This window comes from Ranitomeya variabilis, chromosome 2 (genome assembly GCF_051348905.1).
Source record: "Ranitomeya variabilis isolate aRanVar5 chromosome 2, aRanVar5.hap1, whole genome shotgun sequence".
Taxonomy (NCBI): Eukaryota; Metazoa; Chordata; class Amphibia; order Anura; family Dendrobatidae; genus Ranitomeya; species Ranitomeya variabilis.
Genome location: NC_135233.1, coordinates 368,401,778 through 368,424,539, shown reverse-complemented (window position 1 = coordinate 368,424,539; position 22,762 = coordinate 368,401,778). Strand labels below are relative to the sequence as shown.

Sequence of the window (22,762 nt, the reverse complement as noted above, 5' to 3'; positions counted from 1 at the left end):
TCAGCCCCCTTTTGACCTATTCAAAATAAAACAATAAAAAAATCAAACATACACATATTTGGTATCGACGCGTTTAGAATCGCCCAATCTATCAATAAAAAAAAGGATTAACCTGATCGCTAAACGGCATAGTGAGAAAAAAATTTGAAACGCCAGAATTACATTTTTTTGTTACCGCGACATTGAATTAAAATGCAATAACAGGCAACCAAAAGAACGTATCTGCACAACTGTGGTATCATCAAAAACGTCAGCTCGGCATGCAAAAAATAAGCCCTCAACCGACCCCAGATCTCAAAAAATGGAGATGCTACAGATATCTGAAAATGGCGCATTTTTATTTTTTTTAGCACAGTTTGGATTTTTTTTTCACCACTTAGGTAAAAAATAACCTAGACATGTTTGGTGTCTATGAACTTGTAATGACCTGGAGAATCATAATAGCAGGTCAGTTTTAGCATTTAGTGAACCTAGCAAGAAAGCCAAACAATAAAAAGTGTAGGATTGCACTTTTTTTGCAATTTCACCGCACTTGGAATTTTTTTCCCGTTTTCTAGTACATAACATGCTAAAACCAATGATGTCGTTCAAAAGTGCATCTGGTCCTGCAAAAAATAAGCCCTCACATGGCAAGATTGATGGAAAAATAAAAAAAGTTGTGGCTCTGGGAAGGAGGGGAGCGAAAAACGAAAACGGAAAAACAAAAATACCCAGGGTCATGAAGGGGTTAAAAATGTTTTCTGTATTTGGTATCTACAATTGATTTTGCACAACCTTCAGACACAAAATAAATTATATTTGATGGATTTAAACTTCATTTAACAATATCATGTAATTAAATGGTTTCTGAAGAAAAAATAGTTTATGCTTCACAATGATTAAATCGGTATACCGTGTATACACTTGAGTATTTCACTTGAGAATCACTCTTGGGAATTCGCTGTTTATATAAAACATCTCACTTAAGTAGAGACTTTAGATGAATTAAAAATGTACCCAAGGAATTACTACGGCCACAATTTTCCTTTTATATTCCTTTTCATCAACGTCGATTTCCTTCGGAAAAATATTTTAGATTCTTTTTAGTTTTATTTCTTGAATTTAAAATCTTATTGTTGCATGAACATTTAAATTTAGAAAAATGGATCACACAAATATAAGTGCAGTAAATTATTTTATTATCTCTGGGATTTCTGATGATCCTATGGTACAAGTCGTCATTTTTCTTCTGGTTTTTATCATTTATCTTTTCACCCTTGGTTGTAACTTGACAATTCTTCTGCTAGTCAATCTAGACCCTCAGCTTCACACCCCAATGTATTTCTTCCTATGTAACCTTTCCGTTCTGGACATCATTTGCTCAACGAACAATCTAAATAATGTTCTTATATCTTTCCTTTCAGGAGATAGGACTGTCTCAGTTCTCGGATGTATAGTGCAGATCTTCATATTTTTATCTTTGACGTGTGGGGAACTTTTAATCCTGGCTGTAATGGGTTATGACCGATATGTGGCTGTATGTAACCCTTTGCGCTATCACATGATAATGAATGGTAGAATATGTGCACTACTGGCCATCTTATGCTGGGTATTGGGCACAGTAGAAAGCATCCCCATATTTTTGGAGTTACTGAAGTTCTCTTGTTACAAGTCAACCATGGTCAACCATTTCTTCTGTGATATAATGCCAGTGCTGAACTTGTCTTGCAGTGACACACATTTCCTAGACCTTTACGTGCTCACTATAGGAGTTGGCATTTCAGCTATTTCTCCTTGTGTTCTAACAATTATTTCCTATGTCTTAATTATTGCAGCCATACTGAGGATTCAGTCCACCACTGGCAGACATAAAGCCTTCTACACTTGTTCCTCTCACCTCACAGTTGTCATTCTTCTCTATGCCACTCTTGCCATTCAGTACATGAGGCCACATTCCTTGGTCAACTTAGACTCAAACAAACTTATTTCTCTGTTTAATACAGCAGCTTTACCCATCCTAAACCCATTGATCTACAGTTTAAAAAATAAAGATGTCAAAGCTGCTTTATTAAAAAGGATGAGATCTTCTAAAATAATGAATCACAAAGATTCCAAAATCTGATTTCTGAGACTTAGGCTTCTTTGAAGCACTTGAGCAATCTGAGATATTTTACACTACAGGAACTATATACAATCTAATAATTGATTATTATGATGAATTGTAACATCTGTGTCAATTTGTGTCTCCTCTGTTTCAACTTTGGCCACTGGGCAGAAGTGTGCCTTTATTGCTTGGGACACGTGACAGTATCAGTCCTATTATTTCCCAGGAACGTTTGGTGCTGCTTTATAAAGGAGATATTAATTTTAGTCTTGGTTTTTATCACTCCTTCCTAAGAGCCCTGGGCAGGGCATCCAGTTATTTAAACCCCTGAAGCTCTGACTCACACTGCAAGTCAAAAGAGATTCTGTCCTGGTTTATACTGCTGTCCTCCTGTTGTTTGTCCTGATTATTTCCACTCTTTGACTTTGACTTGTTTTTTGACTATACTCTTGTTTTACTACTCTGTTTCTGATGGGTCCTTTTGGCTTTGACCCTGCTAGTCTATCATTCCTGCCTCTGGTTTGCTCTTCCGGATAACAGTCCTTCCATTGAAACAATTCAGGGGACCCCATTATAAGACCAGATCGCTGTAGAGGGGTTAAAATGTGAAGGTTGGGGTTCCTCAGAAATTTGTCAGATGGAGTGGCTTGTGCCCAGTCTGTCCGAGGTAGCCTTTTTAAATCTGTGGCCTCTGACATTCATGACAAGAATTTATAACATTAGGCAGTTTTACAGTTGCTGTCAAAATTATTTTCTCCTACCCATTATAACATTTTCAGATGTTTACATTAAACCAATTAGACAAGAACAATATAAACAGCTCAACACAACTTATATAACAAGTGATTTCACTAAATCCATTAAAAAATCCAACTTTAATGACTACTGCAGTCGTCTTTAGTTGAGCCACTCTGACTTATGACCTGCTACAAATGTAATGCATAGCTATACACCCACTTCTGGCGCACACGTAAGCCCATTGCTTATTGGTATTGGCATCCAGTTTACCAATGTTCTTGGGTTTGCATCCTGCAACCGCCTTCAAATCCCACCAAAGATTTTCTGTAGCATTCAAAACAAGTGATTGTGATAGCTCTTCCCCAGTTTCTCAGGAATTTTTCTGAAACCAAGATTTGATGGGCCTTAAGGTATACTTGAGATCATTGTCCTTTTGAAAGGTCAAATACCTCCCAAACTTCAGCTTCCTAACATAGCTATCACCATGCTTCACTGTAGGTATAATATTCTTTACAGCACGTGCTCAATTTCTCCATCTCCAGACATTTCACTCATCCATAGACACAAAATGTTTATATTTGGTTTCGATACTACACAAAACAGAGTCCCAAAGAGTCTGTGATTTATTTATATGTTTTTGAGCAACTCTTCTTGTGCTTTTAGGCTCAGTAGAGATTCCAGCTGTATTACTAGGAATATTTAATGCTTTTTTGAGGGGGTTACCATGTTCACTAAATGCTAAAACTGACCTGCCATTGTGATTCTCTAGGTTATTACGAGTTCATACACACCAAACACCAAACATGTCTAGGTTCTTTTTTATTTAAGTGGTGAAAAGAAATTCCACAGTTTGTTTAAAAAAAAAATTGTGCCATTTTCCGATACCCGTAGCATCTCCATTTTTCACGATCTGGGGTTGGGTGAGGGCTCTTACCTGAAGCAATAGTTAAATGTCGCTGTCAGAGATTGACAGCAGCATTTAACTCTCTAACAGCCACGGGTGGATCACGATTCCACACACGGCTGTTGCGGGACATGTCAGCTGTATATATCACCCGACATGTGCTCAGAAAGGTGCGGGCTCAACGCCGAAGCCCGCACCAAACAGGGGGAGTCCGACATCAGCGTACTATTACACCCAATGTCGGATAGGGGATAAGACTTTGTAAGGACCAGTTGTTTTTTTTAATTTTGTCCTGATGTAAAACCATGGAATTCAAACAGATGCACTTTGTATTTATTATGGCTGTACATACATTTACATGGTATATAAGGTATTTAATATACTAAGGTATTTCTGGCTGTTAACTTACTGTTGACAGAACCTTCTATGATGTGGGAGATGCAGTGGTTATACATCCTGTAGATATCATTTATGACAATAACATTCTGACTCAAGAGCCAAGAACTCATTGTCAGCATTGGGTTTTGTTTAACTTGGAACCTCCACTGATTATCACAAACCTTTATTTGCTTGATATTATTTTTAATAGGACTATGACGTTTCATCAAGACTCAGATATTTTTAGGCCATATGACCTGATTATCACTTTTTTCCTTCTGAGCTTTGCACTTTGCCTTGGTGTACTCAGGAGAATTGCACAGCACTTTTGGATTCCATTTTGACCTGAGAGCCTCTTGAAAGTAAAAAATTGGACCTAAAATAAAAATTTTTTGAGAAAACTGTGATGTTTTTATTTTTGCTGCTCTGTTACGAACTTTTTTGAAGCAAAATGGGTCTAATTTACAAAATGGTGTCACTTGTGAGGGGTTGCCACTGTTTAGGCCCATCTTGGCCTCTTTAAACGCATCATGACACCCGCACTCCATTATATCAAAGTCTGCGTTCCAAAATGTCACTCCTTCCTTTCTGAGGACTGCTTTGTGTCAGTTTTCCCCTACATATGGGGTATCTGAGTACTACGGAGAAATTGTGGAAAAATGAGATTTTTTTCTTTTTTTTGCAGCTCTACGCTATAAACTTTAGTGAGGCTCATGGGGATTCAAGATGCTCACCACACATCTAGATACATTCTCTGAGGGGTATAGTTTCCAAAATAGGGTCACTTTAGGGGGGTTTCCACTGTTAAGGCACATCAGTGGTTCTCCAAACGCGACATGGCATCCTCTAATTATTCTAACCAATTTTGAGCTCCCAAAGTCAAACGGCGCTTTGCCATGCGTCCAAACAGTAGTTTTTCCCCACATGTGAGGTATCACTATACTCAGGAGAAATTGTTAAAAAAAATGTTTGGGACCATTTTCTACTGTTACCTTTGTGAAAAATGCAACATTTACGGTTAAAAAAACATTTTTGTGGGAAAAATTAGATTTTTTTATTTTCATGGCTCAACATTATAAACTTCTGGGAAGCAACTGAGAGTTCAAGGTGCTTATCACCCATCTAAATAAGTTCCCTGAGTGGTACAGTTTCTAAAATGTTGCAACTTGTGAGGCGTTTCCACTGTTTAGGCATATCAGGGACTCGCCAAACGTGACATAGCGTCTACTTATTATTCCAACAAATTTTGTATTCAAATGGTGCTTCTTCCCTTTCGAGCCCAGTTGTTTTCCCCTACATATGGGGTATCGGCGTACTCAGGAGAAACTGCACAACAAATTGTATGTTGAAATTTTTCCCATTACTCTTATGAAATTGCAAAATTTGGAGCTAAAAACATTTATCTGGAAAAAAATATTTTTTTTTTTTCACAGCTCACTGTTATAAACTTCTGTATAGTATCACCTGGTGGTTTAAGGTGCGCACCACACATTCTCTAAGTTTCCTGCGGGGTCTAGTTTCCAAAATGGTGTCACTTGTGGGCGGTTTCCACTGTTTAGGCACTTCAGGGGCTCTCCAAGCGCAACATGGTGTCCTCTAATTATAGCAAATTTTACATTCAAAAAGTCAAACTTCTTTTCTTCCGAGCTCTGCCATGTATCCAAGTGATTTTCACCCATATATGGAGTATCGGCATGCTCAGGGCAAAATTGCACAACAAATTTTGTGGTCCATGCTCAGGGCAAAATTGCACAAAAAATTTTGTGGTCCATTTTTCCTGTTACCCTTTCGAAAATAAAAATGTGTGAGTCTTAATTAAAATTTGTGTGAAAAAAAGTAAATGTCCATTTTTTTCTTCCACATTCCATTAATTCCTGTGATACACCTGAAGGTTTAATACATTTCTTGAATGTGGCTTTGAATACCCTGAGAGGTGTGGTTTTTAGAGTGGTGTCACCTTTTGTGTATTTTCTGTCATATAGGCCACTCAAAGTCACTTTAAATGTGATTTGTAAATTTTTGTAAATTTACTTATAACTTCCTAGCAAAAAAATATGCTTTAAAAATTGTGCTGATATAAATTAGAAATGTGGTAAATTTTATTTATTAACTATTATGTGTGACATAACTCTTTTATTTATTTGCATAAGAATTAAAAACTTGAAACAAGGAAAGTGTTGATAGTAGCAAATGTTAGATACCTCATCATGCTGTCCATTTTGCTAAAGCTTCACCTATTAGGGAACACAGATGCTACCAGTAATACGCCAATTGCCACTCCACAAAAATTATTTAACAGTTTTGGAAAAAAATGATAATTTTGGGAAAGAAAATTGAAGTAGTGAAAGTCCTGAATTTTGGTTATATAATTTTTAACAATTTAGCCCTTTCTGACCTGCCATGCTCAGGGCTGTACACGTGTAATAGTGTTGACTCTGCAGGGAATGGATACTGGTCACCTGGTTATAAATGTGGTTATCAAACGTCAGTTTTGAAAAAAAATCCACAATTTGTGAACAGAGATTCTCATTTTAATACACCAATACTCCTTACCCAAAAATGTAAAAAAAAATTGATAATTTTGATAACGAGAATAACAGCTACAGAAATCACAGAATTTTGGTTTGATATTCATAAACAATTTTGGCCTTTGTGAAAATATTTTTCTTTCAGACTGTCCTCGCGAAGAAGTCACACACAAGAAAGTGTTGACTTTACATAAAGTGAAAAGGGTTTTCCTGGTCAAACATATGGTCTGCAACTGTTCACTGTACAAAAGCTTCACCAATTAGGGAACCCAGACTTTCCTGCTAATATGCCAATTCCACCAAACCCTCCAAAAATTCTTATTTGGGGTAACAGTTCCAGAAGCAAAGGATAGTATTAAACCACTATTTGAAGATTTTGCAACTAAATCCAAATTCTGGATTAAAGGATTGCTTCTGGAGATGAGCAAATTGATTTGCAAGTCTGAGAGGTAAGACATTCTCATACCATTCAATTAGTGTAATAGCTTCTCAAGGAGAAGTCATTATTATGGGGGACTTCAACTACCCTGAAATAGATTGGGGAACAGAAACCTGCAGTTCCAGTAAAGGTAATCGGTTTTTGACAACTATGAGAGACAATTACCTTTCACAACTGGTTCAGGACCCAACAAGAAGGGGGGCACTGCTAGACCTAATATTAACCAACAGGCCAGACCGCATATCAAATATAAGGGTTGGGGGTTACTTGGGGAATAGTGATCACGAAATAATAAGTTTTCAGGTCTCCTTTAATAAGATGTGTAGTAGAGGGGTGACAAGGACACTAAACTTCAGGAGGGCAAATTTCCAACGGATGAGAGAGGATCTTGGTGCAATTAACTGGGACGATATCCTGAGGCATAAAAATACACAAAGAAAATGGGAGACATTTATTAGCATCCTGGATAGGACCTGTGCACAATATATACCGTATGGGAATAAACATACCAGAAATAGGAGGAAACCAATATGGCTACATAGAGCTGTAAGGGGCGCAATAAGGGACAAAAAGAAAGCATTTAGAGAATTAAAGGAAGTAGGTAGTGAGGAGGCATTAAATAAATACAAAAAATTAAATAAATTATGTAAAAAGCAAATCAAGGCAGCAAAGATTGAGACAGAGAGACTCATTGCTAGAGAGAGCAAAAATAACCCCAAAATATTCTTTAACTACATAAATAGTAAGAAACTAAAAAATGATAGTGTTGGCCCCCTTAAAAATAGTCTGGGTGAAATGGTGGATGAGGATGAGGAAAAAGCCAATATGCTAAATGACTTTTTTTCATCAGTATTTACAAAAGAAAATCCCATGGCAGCCAATATGACTAGTGATAATAATCCCCAATTTAATGTTACCTGCTTAACCCAGCAGGAAGTACGGCGGCGTCTAAAAATCACAAATATTGACAAATCTCCGGGCCTGGATGGGATACACCCCCGAGTACTGCAGGAATTAAGTACAGTCATTGATAGACCATTATTTTTAATCTTTAAAGAGTCCATAATAACAGGGTCTGTACCACAGGACTGGCGTATAGCAAATGTGGTGCCAATATTCAAAAAGGGGACAAAAACTGAACTCGGAAATTATAGGCCAGTAAGTTTAACCTCTACTGTGGGTAAAATCCTGGAGGGCATTCTAAGGGATGCTATACTGGAGTATCTGAAGAGGAATAACCTCATGACCCAGTATCAGCACAGGTTTACTAGGGACCGATCATGTCAGACTAATTTGATCAGCTTCTATGAAGAGGTAAGTTCCGGTCTGGACCAAGGGAACCCAGTAGATGTAGTGTATATGGACTTTTCAAAAGCTTTTGATACAGTGCCACACAAAAGGTTGATACATAAAATGAGAATAATGGGGATAGGGGAAAATATGTGCAAGTGGGTTGAGAGTTGGCTCAGGGATAGGAAACAAAGGGTGGTTATTAATGGAGCACACTCGGACTGGGTCACGGTTAGTAGTGGGGTACCACAGGGGTCAGTATTGGGCCCTCTTCTTTTTACCATATTTATTAATGACCTTGTAGGGGGCATTCAGAGTAGAATTTCAATATTTGCAGATGACACTAAACTCTGCAGGGTAATCAATACAGGGGAGGACAATTTTATATTACAGGCTGATTTATGTAAACTAGAAGCTTGGGCTGATAAATGGCAAATGAGCTTTAATGGGGATAAATGTAAGGTCATGCACTTGGGTAGAAGTAATAAGATGTATAACTATGTGCTTAATTCTAAAACTCTGGGCAAAACCGTCAATGAAAAAGACCTGGGTGTATGGGTGGATGACAAACTCATATTCAGTGGCCAGTGTCAGGCAGCTGCTACAAAGGCAAATAAAATAATGGGATGCATTAAAAGAGGCATAGATGCTCATGAGGAGAACATAATTTTACCTCTATACAAGTCACTAGTGCGACCACACTTAGAATACTGTGCACAGTTCTGGTCTCCGGTGTATAAGAAAGACATAGCTGAACTGGAGCGGGTGCAGAGAAGAGCAACCAAGGTTATTAGAGGACTGGGGGGTCTGCAATACCAAGATAGGTTATTACACTTGGGGCTATTTAGTTTGGAAAAACGAAGACTAAGGGGTGATCTTATGTTAATGTATAAATATATGAGGGGACAGTACAAAGACCTTTCTGCTGATCTTTTTCATCATAGACCGCTGACAGGGACAAGGGGGCATCCTCTACGTCTGGAGGAAAAAAGGTTTAAGCATAATAACAGACGCGGATTCTTTACTGTAAGAGCAGTGAGACTATGGAACTCTCTGCCGTATGATGTTGTAATGAGTGACTCATTGCTTCAATTTAAGAGGGGACTGGATACCTTTCTGGAAAAGTATAATATTACAGGGTATATATATTAGATTCCTTGATAAGGCGTTGATCCAGGGAAGCGGATGGCGGGGGACGCGAAGGTGAGTATGTACTGTTTGTTTTTTTTACATTTTACACTAGTAACCAGGGTAAACATCGGGTTACTAAGCGCGGCCCTGCGCTTAGCAACCCGATGTTTACCCTGGTTACCAGTGTAAAACATCGCTGGTATCGTTGCTTTTGGTGTCAAACACGACGATACACGCCGGTCTGACGACCAAATAAAGTTCTGAACTTTCTTCAACGACCAGCGACATCACAGCAGGATCCTGATCGCTGCTGCCTGTCACACTCAACGATATTGCTAGCCAGGACGCTGCAACGTCACGGATCGCTAGCGATATCGTTTACTGTGAAGTTACCTTTATTTGAATGTGTTTTCATTTTCTCACTCTGGGTTTTCATGTATTCCTGCACATTTTCCTCACCTATTGTTGGCAGTGTGTTGCGGCCTTGCCTCTGGTTCCTGAGGAGGTGCGGTAAACCCCTTGATGGCTTGTTAGGGAGCAAGGCCCAAGGTGGTGTTTTTGAGTAGTGCAGTTATGATCTTGTAGTCTATACAGGAACCAGTTGGGTGTAGTTGTGGCACTTCCCTATAATAAGTCTTCCCTTCTTCCACTACCCATGAGTAAGTGTGTGTTATGTTCATAACATCTAAGTGCGAGGTACCACTGACATGGGAGCTAGACCAGAGTTCCACGATCTGCCCATCTCTAGAAACAAGCCTTGAATTCAGAATTTGAATTTAGTTGCAAAATCTACAATGAGTGGTTTACAACTACCCTTGCATGTACTGTGTAAAAAATAATGCAGATGTTATGATGCTATTGCTGCTGTATATCACAGATGTATTAATTCACAGTCACATACTGAGTGGTGATGGTGAGACTACTACAACAGTTCATTTTATATCACTTGAATATTGGATGTCTATTGATGGACTGAAACTATCACTCACATTTCCAATCTGGTACATTAGTACTGAAGAAGTACACCACAATCACATTAAACCTTTTTGAATTCCTATCCTCTGTGCTCTGAGCTCCTATGCTTGCACAGTAGAGGCATAAAATGGCATTACTTGGTTGGCCCTATGTAATACAACCCTATTCATTGGCGGCGCTACACCATATCATTAAATTCTTTCAGGGCATTAGGGGAAACCTGACATTTGTAATGACATTGGCATACTGTTTGGGGTCAATGTGTTGTGAATTTGCTTTTTGCTCCCTCTAGTGGTTACTAGTTTTTTGACTCTGGTTTTTCTGTCATTCCTTTTATCCGCACCTGGGTCGTTAGTTAGGGGTGTTGCTATATAAGCTCCCTAGACCTTCAGTTCAATGCCTGGCAACGTAGTTATCAGAGCTAGTCTGCTGTGCTCTTGTCTACTGATCCTGGTTCCAGTTATATCAGCTAAGTCTGCCTTTTGCTTTTTGCTATTTGTTTTGGTTTTGTATTTTTGTCCAGCTTGTTCCAAATCTATATCCTGACCTTTGCTGGAAGCTCTAGGGGGCTGGTGCTCTCCCCCCGGACCGTTAGACGGTTCGGGGGTTCTTGAATTTCCAGTGTGGATTTTGATAGGGTTTTTGTTGACCATATAAGTTACCTTTCTTTATTCTGCTATCAGTAAGCGGGCCTCTCTGTGCTAAACCTGGTTCATTTCTGTGTTTGTCATTTCCTCTTACCTCACCGTCATTATTTGTGGGGGGCTTCTATCCAGCTTTGGGGTCCCCTTCTCTGGAGGCAAGAAAGGTCTTTGTTTTCCTCTACTAGGGGTAGCTAGATTCTCCGGCTGGCGCGTGTCATCTAGAATCAACGTAGGAATGATCCCCGGCTACTTCTAGTGTTGGCGTTAGGAGTAGATATATGGTCAACCCAGTTACCACTGCCCTATGAGCTGGATTTTTGTATTCTGCAGACTTCCACGTTCCTCTGAGACCCTCGCCATTGGGGTCATAACAGTTTGCCAGGCCAGTATTAAATGTTTAATGCATTGCAGAAGAGGGATTATAAGAAAGAAGATTCTGAGTTTTTTTTTTTTTTTCTTTTTCCCCTTTACCTCAGAGTGGTTATGCTTGCTGCAGACATGAATGTCCAGACCTTGATTACAAGTGTGGACCAGCTGGCTACTCGTGTGCAGGGCATACAAGACTATGTTATCAGAAATCCTAGGTCAGAACCTAAAATACCGATTCCTGAACTGTTTTCCGGAGACAGGTTTAAGTTTAGGAATTTCGTGAATAATTGTAAATTGTTTTTGTCCCTGAGACCCTGTTCATCTGGAGATTCTGCTCAGCAAGTAAAAATTGTTATTTCGTTCTTACGGGGCGACCCTCAGGATTGGGCTTTTTCGCTGGCGCCAGGAGATCCGGCATTGGCTGATCTTGATGCGCTTTTTCTGGCGCTCGGTTTACTTTATGAGGAACCCAATCTTGAGATTCAGGCAGAAAAGGCCTTGCTGGCTATGTCTCAGGGGCAGGACGAGGCTGAAGTGTATTGCCAAAAATTTCGGAAATGGTCCGTGCTGACACATTGGAACGAGTGTGCACTGGCCGCTAATTTTAGAAATGGCCTTTCTGAAGCCATTAAGAATGTTATGGTGGGTTTTCCCATTCCCACAGGTCTGAATGATACTATGGCACTGGCTATTCAAATTGACCGGCGGTTGCGGGAGCGCAAAACCGCAAATTCCCTCATGGTGTTGTCTGAACAGACACCTAATTCGGTGCAATGTGATAGAAAAACCGCAAATTCCCTCATGGTGTTGTCTGAACAGACACCTGATTTAATGCAATGTGATAGAATCCTGACTAGAAATGAGCGGAAAATTCATAGACGCCAGAATGGCTTGTGCTATTACTGTGGTGATTCTACACATGTTATCTCAGCATGCTCTAAACGTATAGCTAAGGTTGTTAGTCCTGTCACCGTTGGTAATTTGCAACCTAAATTTATTCTGTCTGTAACTTTGATTTGCTCACTGTCATCTTATCCTGTCATGGCGTTTGTAGATTCAGGTGCTGCCCTGAGTCTCATGGATCTCTCATTTGCTAAGCGCTGTGGTTTTACTCTTGAACCATTAGAAAATCCTATTCCTCTTAGGGGTATTGATGCTACACCATTGGCAGCAAATAAACCGCAGTATTGGACACAGGTTACCATGTGCATGACTCCTGAACACCGCGAGGTGATACGTTTCCTGGTTTTACATAAAATGCATGATTTGGTTGTTTTAGGGCTGCCATGGTTACAGACCCATAATCCAGTCCTGGACTGGAAGGCTATGTCAGTCTCAAGTTGGGGCTGTCGTGGTATTCATGGGGATTCCCTGCCTGTGTCTATTGCTTCTTCTACGCCTTCGGAAGTTCCGGAGTATTTGTCTGATTATCAGGATGTCTTCAGTGAGTCTGAGTCCAGTGCACTGCCTCCTCATAGGGACTGTGACTGTGCTATAGATTTGATCCCGGGCAGTAAATTTCCTAAGGGAAGACTGTTTAATCTGTCGGTACCTGAACATACCGCTATGCGTTCATATATCAAGGAGTCTCTGGAGAAAGGACATATTCGTCCGTCTTCTTCCCCTCTTGGTGCGGGATTCTTTTTTGTGGCAAAAAAGGACGGATCTTTGAGACCTTGTATTGATTATTGGCTTTTGAATAAGATCACTGTCAAATTTCAGTATCCTTTACCGCTGTTGTCTGACTTGTTTGCCCGGATTAAGGGTGCCAAGTGGTTCACCAAGATAGACCTTCGTGGTGCGTACAACCTTGTGCGCATTAAGCAAGGTGATGAATGGAAAACCGCATTCAATACGCCCGAAGGTCATTTTGAGTACTTAGTGATGCCTTTTGGGCTCTCCAATGCGCCTTCAGTTTTTCAGTCCTTTATGCATGACATTTTCCGGAAGTATCTGGATAAATTTTTGATTGTTTATCTGGATGATATTTTGGTTTTTTCTGATAATTGGGATTCGCATGTGGAGCAGGTCAGGTTGGTCTTTAAAATTTTGCGTGAAAATTCTTTGTTTGTCAAGGGCTCAAAGTGTCTCTTTGGTGTACAGAAGGTTCCCTTTTTGGGGTTCATTTTTTCCCCTTCTGCTGTGGAGATGGACCCAGTCAAGGTCCGAGCTATTCTTGATTGGACTCAGCCCTCGTCAGTTAAGAGTCTTCAGAAGTTCTTGGGCTTCGCTAACTTCTACCGTCGTTTTATCGCTAATTTTTCTAGCATTGTGAAACCTTTGACGGATATGACCAAGAAGGGCTCCGATGTAGCTAACTGGGCTCCTGCTGCCGTGGAGGCTTTCCAGGAGTTGAAACGCCGGTTTACTTCGGCGCCTGTTTTGTGCCAGCCTGACGTCTCACTTCCCTTTCAGGTTGAGGTGGATGCTTCGGAGATTGGGGCAGGGGCCGTTTTGTCGCAGAGAGGCCCTGGTTGCTCTGTTATGAAACCTTGTGCCTTTTTCTCTAGGAAGTTTTCGCCTGCTGAGCGAAATTATGATGTGGGCAATCGGGAGTTGTTGGCCGTGAAATGGGCATTTGAGGAGTGGCGTCATTGGCTCGAGGGTGCTAAGCATCGTGTGGTGGTCTTGACTGATCACAAAAATCTGATGTATCTCGAGTCTGCTAAACGCCTTAATCCGAGACAGGCCCGCTGGTCATTGTTTTTCTCCCGCTTTGATTTTGTTGTCTCGTATTTACCAGGTTCAAAGAATGTGAAGGCCGATGCTCTTTCTAGGAGCTTTGTGCCTGATGCTCCTGGAGTCACTGATCCTGTTGGTATTCTTAAAGATGGAGTTATCTTGTCAGCTATTTCTCCGGATCTGCGACGTGTGTTGCAGAGATTTCAGGCTGATAGGCCTGAGTCTTGTCCACCTGACAGACTGTTTGTCCCGGATAAGTGGACCAGCAGAGTCATTTCCGAGGTTCATTCCTCGGTGTTGGCAGGTCACCCGGGAATTTTTGGCACCAGAGATCTGGTGGCCAGGTCCTTTTGGTGGCCTTCCTTGTCAAGGGATGTGCGGTCATTTGTGCAGTCCTGTGGGACTTGTGCTCGAGCTAAGCCTTGCTGTTCTCGTGCCAGCGGTTTGCTCTTGCCCTTGCCTGTCCCGAAGAGACCTTGGACACATATCTCCATGGATTTCATTTCTGATCTTCCGCTATCTCAGGGCATGTCCGTTATCTGGGTGATATGTGATCGCTTCTCCAAGATGGTCCATTTGGTTCCTTTGCCTAAGCTGCCTTCCTCTTCCGATCTGGTTCCTGTGTTTTTCCAGAACGTGGTTCGTTTGCACGGCATCCCTGAGAATATTGTGTCAGACAGAGGATCCCAGTTCGTTTCCAGGTTCTGGCGATCCTTTTGTAGTAGGATGGGCATTGATTTGTCGTTTTCGTCTGCTTTCCATCCTCAGACTAATGGACAGACGGAGCGAACCAATCAGACTTTGGAGGCTTATTTGAGGTGTTTTGTCTCTGCTGATCAGGACGATTGGGTGACATTCTTGCCGTTGGCTGAGTTTGCCCTTAATAATCGGGCTAGTTCCGCCACCTTGGTTTCGCCTTTTTTCTGCAACTCTGGTTTCCATCCTCGCTTTTCTTCGGGTCATGTGGAGCCTTCTGACTGTCCTGGGGTGGATTCTGTGGTGGATAGGTTGCAGCAGATCTGGAATCATGTGGTGGACAACTTGAAGTTGTCACAGGAGAAGGCTCAGCGCTTTGCCAACCGCCGTCGCGGTGTGGGTCCCCGACTACGCGTTGGGGATTTGGTATGGCTTTCTTCCCGCTTTGTTCCTATGAAGGTCTCCTCTCCCAAATTTAAACCTCGTTTTATTGGGCCTTACAAGATATTGGAAATCCTTAATCCTGTATCTTTTCGTCTGGATCTTCCTGTGTCGTTTGCTATTCACAATGTATTTCATAGGTCCTTGTTGCGGCGGTACATTGTGCCTGTAGTTCCTTCTGCTGAGCCTCCTGCTCCGGTGTTGGTTGAGGGCGAGTTGGAGTACGTGGTGGAGAAGATCTTGGATTCTCGCCTCTCCAGGCGGAGGCTTCAGTACCTGGTCAAGTGGAAGGGCTATGGTCAGGAGGATAATTCCTGGGTGGTCGCCTCTGATGTTCATGCGGCCGATTTAGTTCGTGCCTTTCATGCCGCTCATCCTGATCGCCCTGGTGGTCGTGGTGAGGGTTCGGTGACCCCTCACTAAGGGGGGGGTACTGTTGTGAATTTGCTTTTTGCTCCCTCTAGTGGTTACTAGTTTTTTGACTCTGGTTTTTCTGTCATTCCTTTTATCCGCACCTGGGTCGTTAGTTAGGGGTGTTGCTATATAAGCTCCCTAGACCTTCAGTTCAATGCCTGGCAACGTAGTTATCAGAGCTAGTCTGCTGTGCTCTTGTCTACTGATCCTGGTTCCAGTTATATCAGCTAAGTCTGCCTTTTGCTTTTTGCTATTTGTTTTGGTTTTGTATTTTTGTCCAGCTTGTTCCAAATCTATATCCTGACCTTTGCTGGAAGCTCTAGGGGGCTGGTGTTCTCCCCCCGGACCGTTAGACGGTTCGGGGGTTCTTGAATTTCCAGTGTGGATTTTGATAGGGTTTTTGTTGACCATATAAGTTACCTTTCTTTATTCTGCTATCAGTAAGCGGGCCTCTCTGTGCTAAACCTGGTTCATTTCTGTGTTTGTCATTTCCTCTTACCTCACCGTCATTATTTGTGGGGGGCTTCTATCCAGCTTTGGGGTCCCCTTCTCTGGAGGCAAGAAAGGTCTTTGTTTTCCTCTACTAGGGGTAGCTAGATTCTCCGGCTGGCGCGTGTCATCTAGAATCAACGTAGGAATGATCCCCGGCTACTTCTAGTGTTGGCGTTAGGAGTAGATATATGGTCAACCCAGTTACCACTGCCCTATGAGCTGGATTTTTGTATTCTGCAGACTTCCACGTTCCTCTGAGACCCTCGCCATTGGGGTCATAACACAATGTCCCGCTGCAGTATAAATTTGGAACCAATCACATGACTCCATGATGGTATTACTTGAATAAGTGTCTGCCTGTATTTCTCAGCATTGAGGACACCATTAATCCTGTCTAAATCATCAACTTTCTACTATGCTTCACTGAGGCCTGCAGACAGTCATTAATGCACCACTCTCCAGCCATTTGACTAAAAAACTGCATTCTGTTACAGCCTAATATTTTATATATTTACTCCTCTGACCAGAGCACCTACTGTAAATTTTATGACTCCAGTTATGTTTTCATGCACAGTTGAGTCACTTGGCCTTGTTTTCATATCATAAGTTTGGTTTTTGACCACAATTCTTCCATGAAGACCACTTCTGGCTGGAGTTCTCCGAACAGTAGATGGGTATAGCTAGGTCTCACTGGCTACTGCCTGTTCTGAGTTGATGTCTCAGTTGAACATCTTCTGATTTTCATGAAGAAGGAGTCGGTTTGCTCCAAATTTATTCTAAAAAGACCCCATACACCAAAATGGCATTAAGAACTTTCTTCAGCATGAAGAATAATGAGTCCTGGAAATGATGATACGGCCCCCACAGAGCCATGATTTCACACAATCCAATGTGTCTAGGATTACTTGAAGAGACAGAATGCTTTGTACATGAAGATCTGTGGTTAGTTCTCCAAGATGTTTGGCACAACCTCCCTGCTGAATGTCTAAAAAAAACTAGTACCTAGTACAAGTACCTAGAAGAAGTGATGAAAGCAAAGGGTGGTCACCAAATATTGATGAGATTTAATTTCTCTTTTGTTCAAACTCTGTATTTTGTAAGTAATATAAACTTTTAACATTTCTAATTTTAAAACCATTTTTACTTTCCACTCTTTTTTCCACACCTGCCTAAACCTTTTGCACAGTTCTGTAAATACATACAGTACTGTGCAATGTGAATAATTGTTTATTTACATTTATATTCATATATATATATATATATATATATATATATATATTTATATATTTATATAGACATACAAAAAATAGGGATTTTTGTGTACTCACCGTAAAATCCTTTTCTCTGAGCCACTCATTGGGGGACACAGGACCGTGGGTGTATGCTGCTGCCACTAGGAGGCTGACAGTAAGTAAATACAAAAAGGCTTAGCTCCTCCTCTGCAGTATACACCGCCCACAGGCTCCAAATTATACCAGTTCATAGCAAAGCAGTAGGAGATTAACAAGATTTAACCGTAGGAACAACATGTCAAAGACTAAAAGACTCATCATAGGCAACAAGCCAAAAAACAAGGGTGGGTGCTGTGTCCCCCAAAAATCCCTATTTCTCCATTGCCACATTGGGGGACACAGAACAGTGGGACATTCAAAAGCAGTCCCTGGGTGGGAATTAACAACCCAACAGTGTAAACTTATGGCACCTATGGCACTATGGCTACAGGTGCGCTACCATTGCCTGCAGAATATGCCTACCCAGGCTTGCATCTGAGGATGCCTGAGTATGGACATTGTAATGCTTTGAAAAGGTGTGCAGGCTAGACCAGGTCGCAGCTTTGTAAAACTGCTCTGCAGACGCTTGATTCCGAAAGGCCCAGGAAGCACCCACCGACCAAGTGGAGTGTGCCCTGAGGCCCGCAGGGATAGGCTTGCCTCTGACGCGGTAAGCCACTTGAATGGTCGACCGAATCCATCTGGCGATTATCGACAGAAGCGGCCAGTCCCTTCCGGTGTCCCGCCGGGAGCATGAACAGAGCATCCGTCTGACAAAAAGATGCCGTCCTGGACACGTACTTCCTGAGAGCTCTGACAAGATCCAAGGAGTGAAGAGCCTTCTCGACGTGGTGCGTTGGAGTAGGGCAAAGAGACGGAAGTACGATATCCTCATTGAGGTGGAAGGAAGACATCACCTTTGGGAGGAAAGTAGGGGACGGTCTGAGGACCCCCTTGTCTCGGTGGAATGTAAGGAACGTCATCCTACAGGAAAGAGCAGCCAACTCTGAGACTGGTCTGATCATGGTAATAGCGACGAGAAAGGTCACCTTCCATGAAAGAAGAGATAAAGGGATGTCCTGCAACGGCTCAAAGGGAGATTCCTGCAGGACACCCAGGACCAGATTAAGGTCCCAAGCCTCTAGAGGCACTCTGTAGGGAGGCGCCATGTGAGAGACTCCCTGAAAGAACATTCTGACCTGAGATTTGGAAGCAATTTTCCGTTGAAAAAGGACTGACAAGGCCGAGACCTGCCCTTTAAGGGAACTCGGTGAAAGCCCCAAGTCCAGACCGGATTGGAGGAAATCCAGGATGGTAGGGATGTTGAAAACCATCAGAGGGCGACCTCTGCTTCTGCACCAATCAAAGAAGATCCTCCAGGTCCGATGGTAGAAGCACGATGACACCGGCTTCCGGGCATTGATCAAGGTGGAAACTACCTCACGGGAAAAACCTGCTTGAGTCAGAACCCAGGATACAACAGCCATGCCGTCAAACACAGGGCCCCTGAGTTCTGGTGGTAGATCGGGCCCTGAGAGAGTAGATCTGGTAGTCGCCAAGGAACGTCTGCGATGAGCTGGACCAGCTCTGCATACCACTCCCTGCGAGGCCAATCTGGGACAATGAGAATCACCGGGACACCCTCTGCTCTGATCTTCCTGATGACTCTGGGAAGCAGGGGCAGGGGGGGAACAGATAAGGGAGGCAAAACTGACTCCAAGGAAGGACTAGCGCGTCCATCCCGATCGCTCTGGGGTCCTAGGACCGGGCCACGAACTGAGGTACCTTGGCATTGAACCAGGAAGCCATCAAGCCTATGTCCGGAGTACCCCAACGAAGGCAAATCTGTTGGATTACAGAATACTGTAGATAAGCTCCTGATGCCGATGGGCTTAGCTCATCTTCGATTTTGGGGGTGCCAAAAACAATTTTGCAGTTAGGTTTCATTAACCCCTTTCTGACCTCGGACGGGATATTATGCCCGAGGTCAGATCCCCTGCTTTGATGCGGGCTCCGGTGGTGAGCCTGCATCAAAGCCGGGACACGTCAGCTGTTTTGAACAGCTGACATGTGCCCGCAATAGCGGCGGGTGGAATTGCGACTCACCCGCCACTATTAACTAGTTAAATGCCGCTGTCAAACGCGGACAGTGGCATTTAACTACCTCTTCCAGCCATCCATCCGGCAATGCGCTCATCGCTGACTCCCGTCACATGATCAGGGGTCAACGATGCATCAGCATAACAACCAGAGGTCTCCATGAGACCTCTATGGTTGTTGATGCCAGATTGCTGTGAGCGCCACCCTGTGGTCGGCGGTCATAGCAATGATGTAAGGCTACTTTCACACTTCCATCTTTTCAGATCCGTTGCAATGCGTCGTTTTGGGAAAAAAATGGATCCTGCAAATGTGCCCGCAGGATCCGTTTTTTTCCCATAGAGTTGTATTAGCGACGGATGGCCACACGTCGCATCCGTCGTGCGACGGATCCGTCGTGTTTTGGCGGACCGCCAAATGACGGAATCCAGCAACAGATTCTGTTTTTTTACACTGAGCATGCTTGGAAGGATTTCTATTCCTTTAATTTAACCCATTTTTCCAGCAGCTGCTGCATCGATGGATCTGTCAAAAAACAGGATCCAGTGCATCCGTTTTTTATAATCTGCACAGGATCCGTCTTTTCAACACTTTGATGGATTGTGACTGATTCTAAAAGACGGAAGTGTGAAAGTAGCGTAATTCTGCTGCATAGAGGTTATCTTTGCATCACCTCTATGTAGCAGAGGCGATCGAGTTGTGCCAGCTTCTAGCCTCCCATGGAGGCAATTGAAGCATGGCAAAAGTAAAAAAAAAATGTCTAGAAAAAATGAAAAAAATAAAAAATATATAAAAGTTTAAAACAGCCCCCTTTTGACCCATTCAAAATAAAACAATAAAAAAGTCAAATATACACACATTTGGTATCGCCGCGTTCAGAATTGCCTAATCTATCAATAAAAAAAAGGATTACCTGATCGCTAAATGGCGTAGTGGGAAAAAAAATTGAAACGCCAGAATTACGTTATTTTGGTCACCGCGACAATGCATTAAAATGCAATAACAGGCAACCAAAAGAACGTATTTGCACAAATGTGGTATCATTAAAAATGTCAACTCGGCATGCAAAAAATAAGCCCTCAACCGACCCCAGATCACAAAAAATGGAGACGCTACAGATATCTGAAAATGGCGCAATTTTTATCTTTTTTTTTAGCAAAGTTTGGAATTTTTTTTCACCACTTAGGTAAAAAATAACCTAGACATGTTTGGTGTGTATGAACTCATAATGACCTGGAGAATCGCAATGGCAGGTCAGTTTTAGCATTTAGTGAACCTAGCAAAAAAGCCAAACAAAAAAAAGTGTGGGATTGCACTTTTTTTGCAATTTCACCGCACTTGGAATTTTTTCCCGTTTTCTAGTACACGACATTGTAAAACCAATGGAGTCTTTCAAAAGTACAACTCGTCCTGCAAAAAATAAGCCCTCACATGGCCAGATTGATGGAAAAATAAATAAAAAAAAGTTGTGGCTCTGGGAAGAAGGGGAGCGAAAAACGGAAAAACAAAAATACCCAGGTTCATGAAGGGGTTAAAAATGTTTTCTGTATTTGGTATCTACAATTGATTTTGCACAACCTTCAGACACAAAATAAATTATATTTGATGGATTTAAACTTCATTTAACAATATCATGTAATTAAATGGTTTCTGAAGAAAAAATAGTTTATGCTTCACAATAATTAAATCGGTATACCGTGTATACACTTGAGTATTTCACTTGAGAATCGCTCTTGGGAATTCGCTGTTTATATAAAACATCTCACTTAAGTAGAGACTTTAGATGAATTAAAAATGTACCCAAGGAATTACCAGGGTCACAATTTTCCTTTTATATTCCTTTTCATTAACTTCGATTTCCTTCGGAAAAATATTTTAGATTCTTTTTAGTTGTATTTCTTGAATTTAAAATCTTATTGTTGCATGAACATTTAAATTTAGAATAATGGATCACACAAATATAAGTGCAGTAAATTATTTTATTATCTCTGGGATTTCTGATAATCCTATGATACAAGTCGTCATTTTTCTTCTGGTTTTTATGATTTATCTTCTCACTCTTGGTTGTAACTTGACAATTCTTCTTCTAGTCAGTCTAGACCCTCAGCTTCACACCCCAATGTATTTCTTTCTATGTAACCTTTCCTTTCTGGACATCATTTGCTCAACGAACAATCTGAATAATGTTCTTATATCTTTCCTTACAGGAGATAGGACTGTCTCAGTTCTCGGATGTATAGTGCAAATCTTCATATTTTTATCTTTGACGTGTGGGGAACTTTTAATCCTGGCTGTAATGGGTTATGACCGATATGTGGCTGTATGTAACCCTTTGCGCTATCACATGATAATGAATGGTAGAATATGTGCACTACTGGCCATCCTATGCTGGGTATTGGGCACAGTAGAATGTATCCCCACATTTTTGGAGTTACTGAAGTTCTCTTGTTACAAGTCAACCATGGTCAACCATTTCTTCTGTGATATAATGCCAGTGCTGAACTTGTCTTGCAGTGACACACATTTCCTAGACCTTTACGTGCTCACTATAGGAGTTGGCATTTCAGCTTTTTCTCCTTGTGTTATAACATTTATTTCCTATGTCTTCATTATTGCAACCATACTGAGGATTCAGTCCACCACTGGCAGACATAAAGCCTTCTACACTTGTTCCTCTCACCTCACAGTTGTCATTCTTCTCTATGCCACTCTTGCCATTCAGTACATGAGGCCACATTCCTTGGTCAACTTAGACTCAAACAAACTTATTTCTCTGTTTAATACAGCAGCTTTACCCATCCTAAACCCATTGATCTACAGTTTAAAAAATAAAGATGTCAAAGCTGCTTTATTAAAAAGGATGAGATCTTCTAAAATAATGAATCACAAAGATTCCAAAATCTGATTTCTGAGACTTAAGGTACCGTCACACTGAGCGACTTTACAACGATAACGATAGCGATCCGTGACGTTGCAGCGTCCTGGATAGCGATATCGTTGAGTTTGACACGCAGCAGCGATCTGGATCCTGCTGTGATATCGCTGGTCGTTGCTGAAAGTCCAGAACTTTATTTGGTCGTCAGATCGGCGTGTATCGTTGTGTTTGACAGCAAAAGCAACGATGCCAGCGATGTTTTACAATGGTAACCAGGGTAAATATCGGGTTACTAAGCGCAGGGCCGCGCTTAGT

The 22,762-nt window shown here is 41.7% G+C and overlaps 2 protein-coding genes across 2 annotated transcripts; both read left to right on the top strand.

Moving 5' to 3' along the window:
• The first annotated feature begins 1,141 nt into the window (after positions 1–1,141).
• On the top strand, positions 1,142–2,101 carry LOC143803769 (olfactory receptor 8I2-like). Its single transcript, XM_077281537.1, has one exon. The coding sequence runs from the start codon at positions 1,142–1,144 to the stop codon at positions 2,099–2,101; it is 960 nt and encodes a 319-aa protein (XP_077137652.1).
• Positions 2,102–21,517: 19,416 nt separating this feature from the next.
• On the top strand, positions 21,518–22,477 carry LOC143803768 (olfactory receptor 5M11-like). The gene has a single exon (XM_077281536.1). The coding sequence runs from the start codon at positions 21,518–21,520 to the stop codon at positions 22,475–22,477; it is 960 nt and encodes a 319-aa protein (XP_077137651.1).
• Positions 22,478–22,762: the final 285 nt, after the last annotated feature.

What these genes read in the sequence shown, in the direction of transcription:
- LOC143803768 (XM_077281536.1), top strand. Translation starts at nt 21,518, where the DNA reads ATGGATCACACAAATATAAGTGCAGTAAATTATTTTATTATCTCTGGG.
- LOC143803769 (XM_077281537.1), top strand. Translation starts at nt 1,142, where the DNA reads ATGGATCACACAAATATAAGTGCAGTAAATTATTTTATTATCTCTGGG.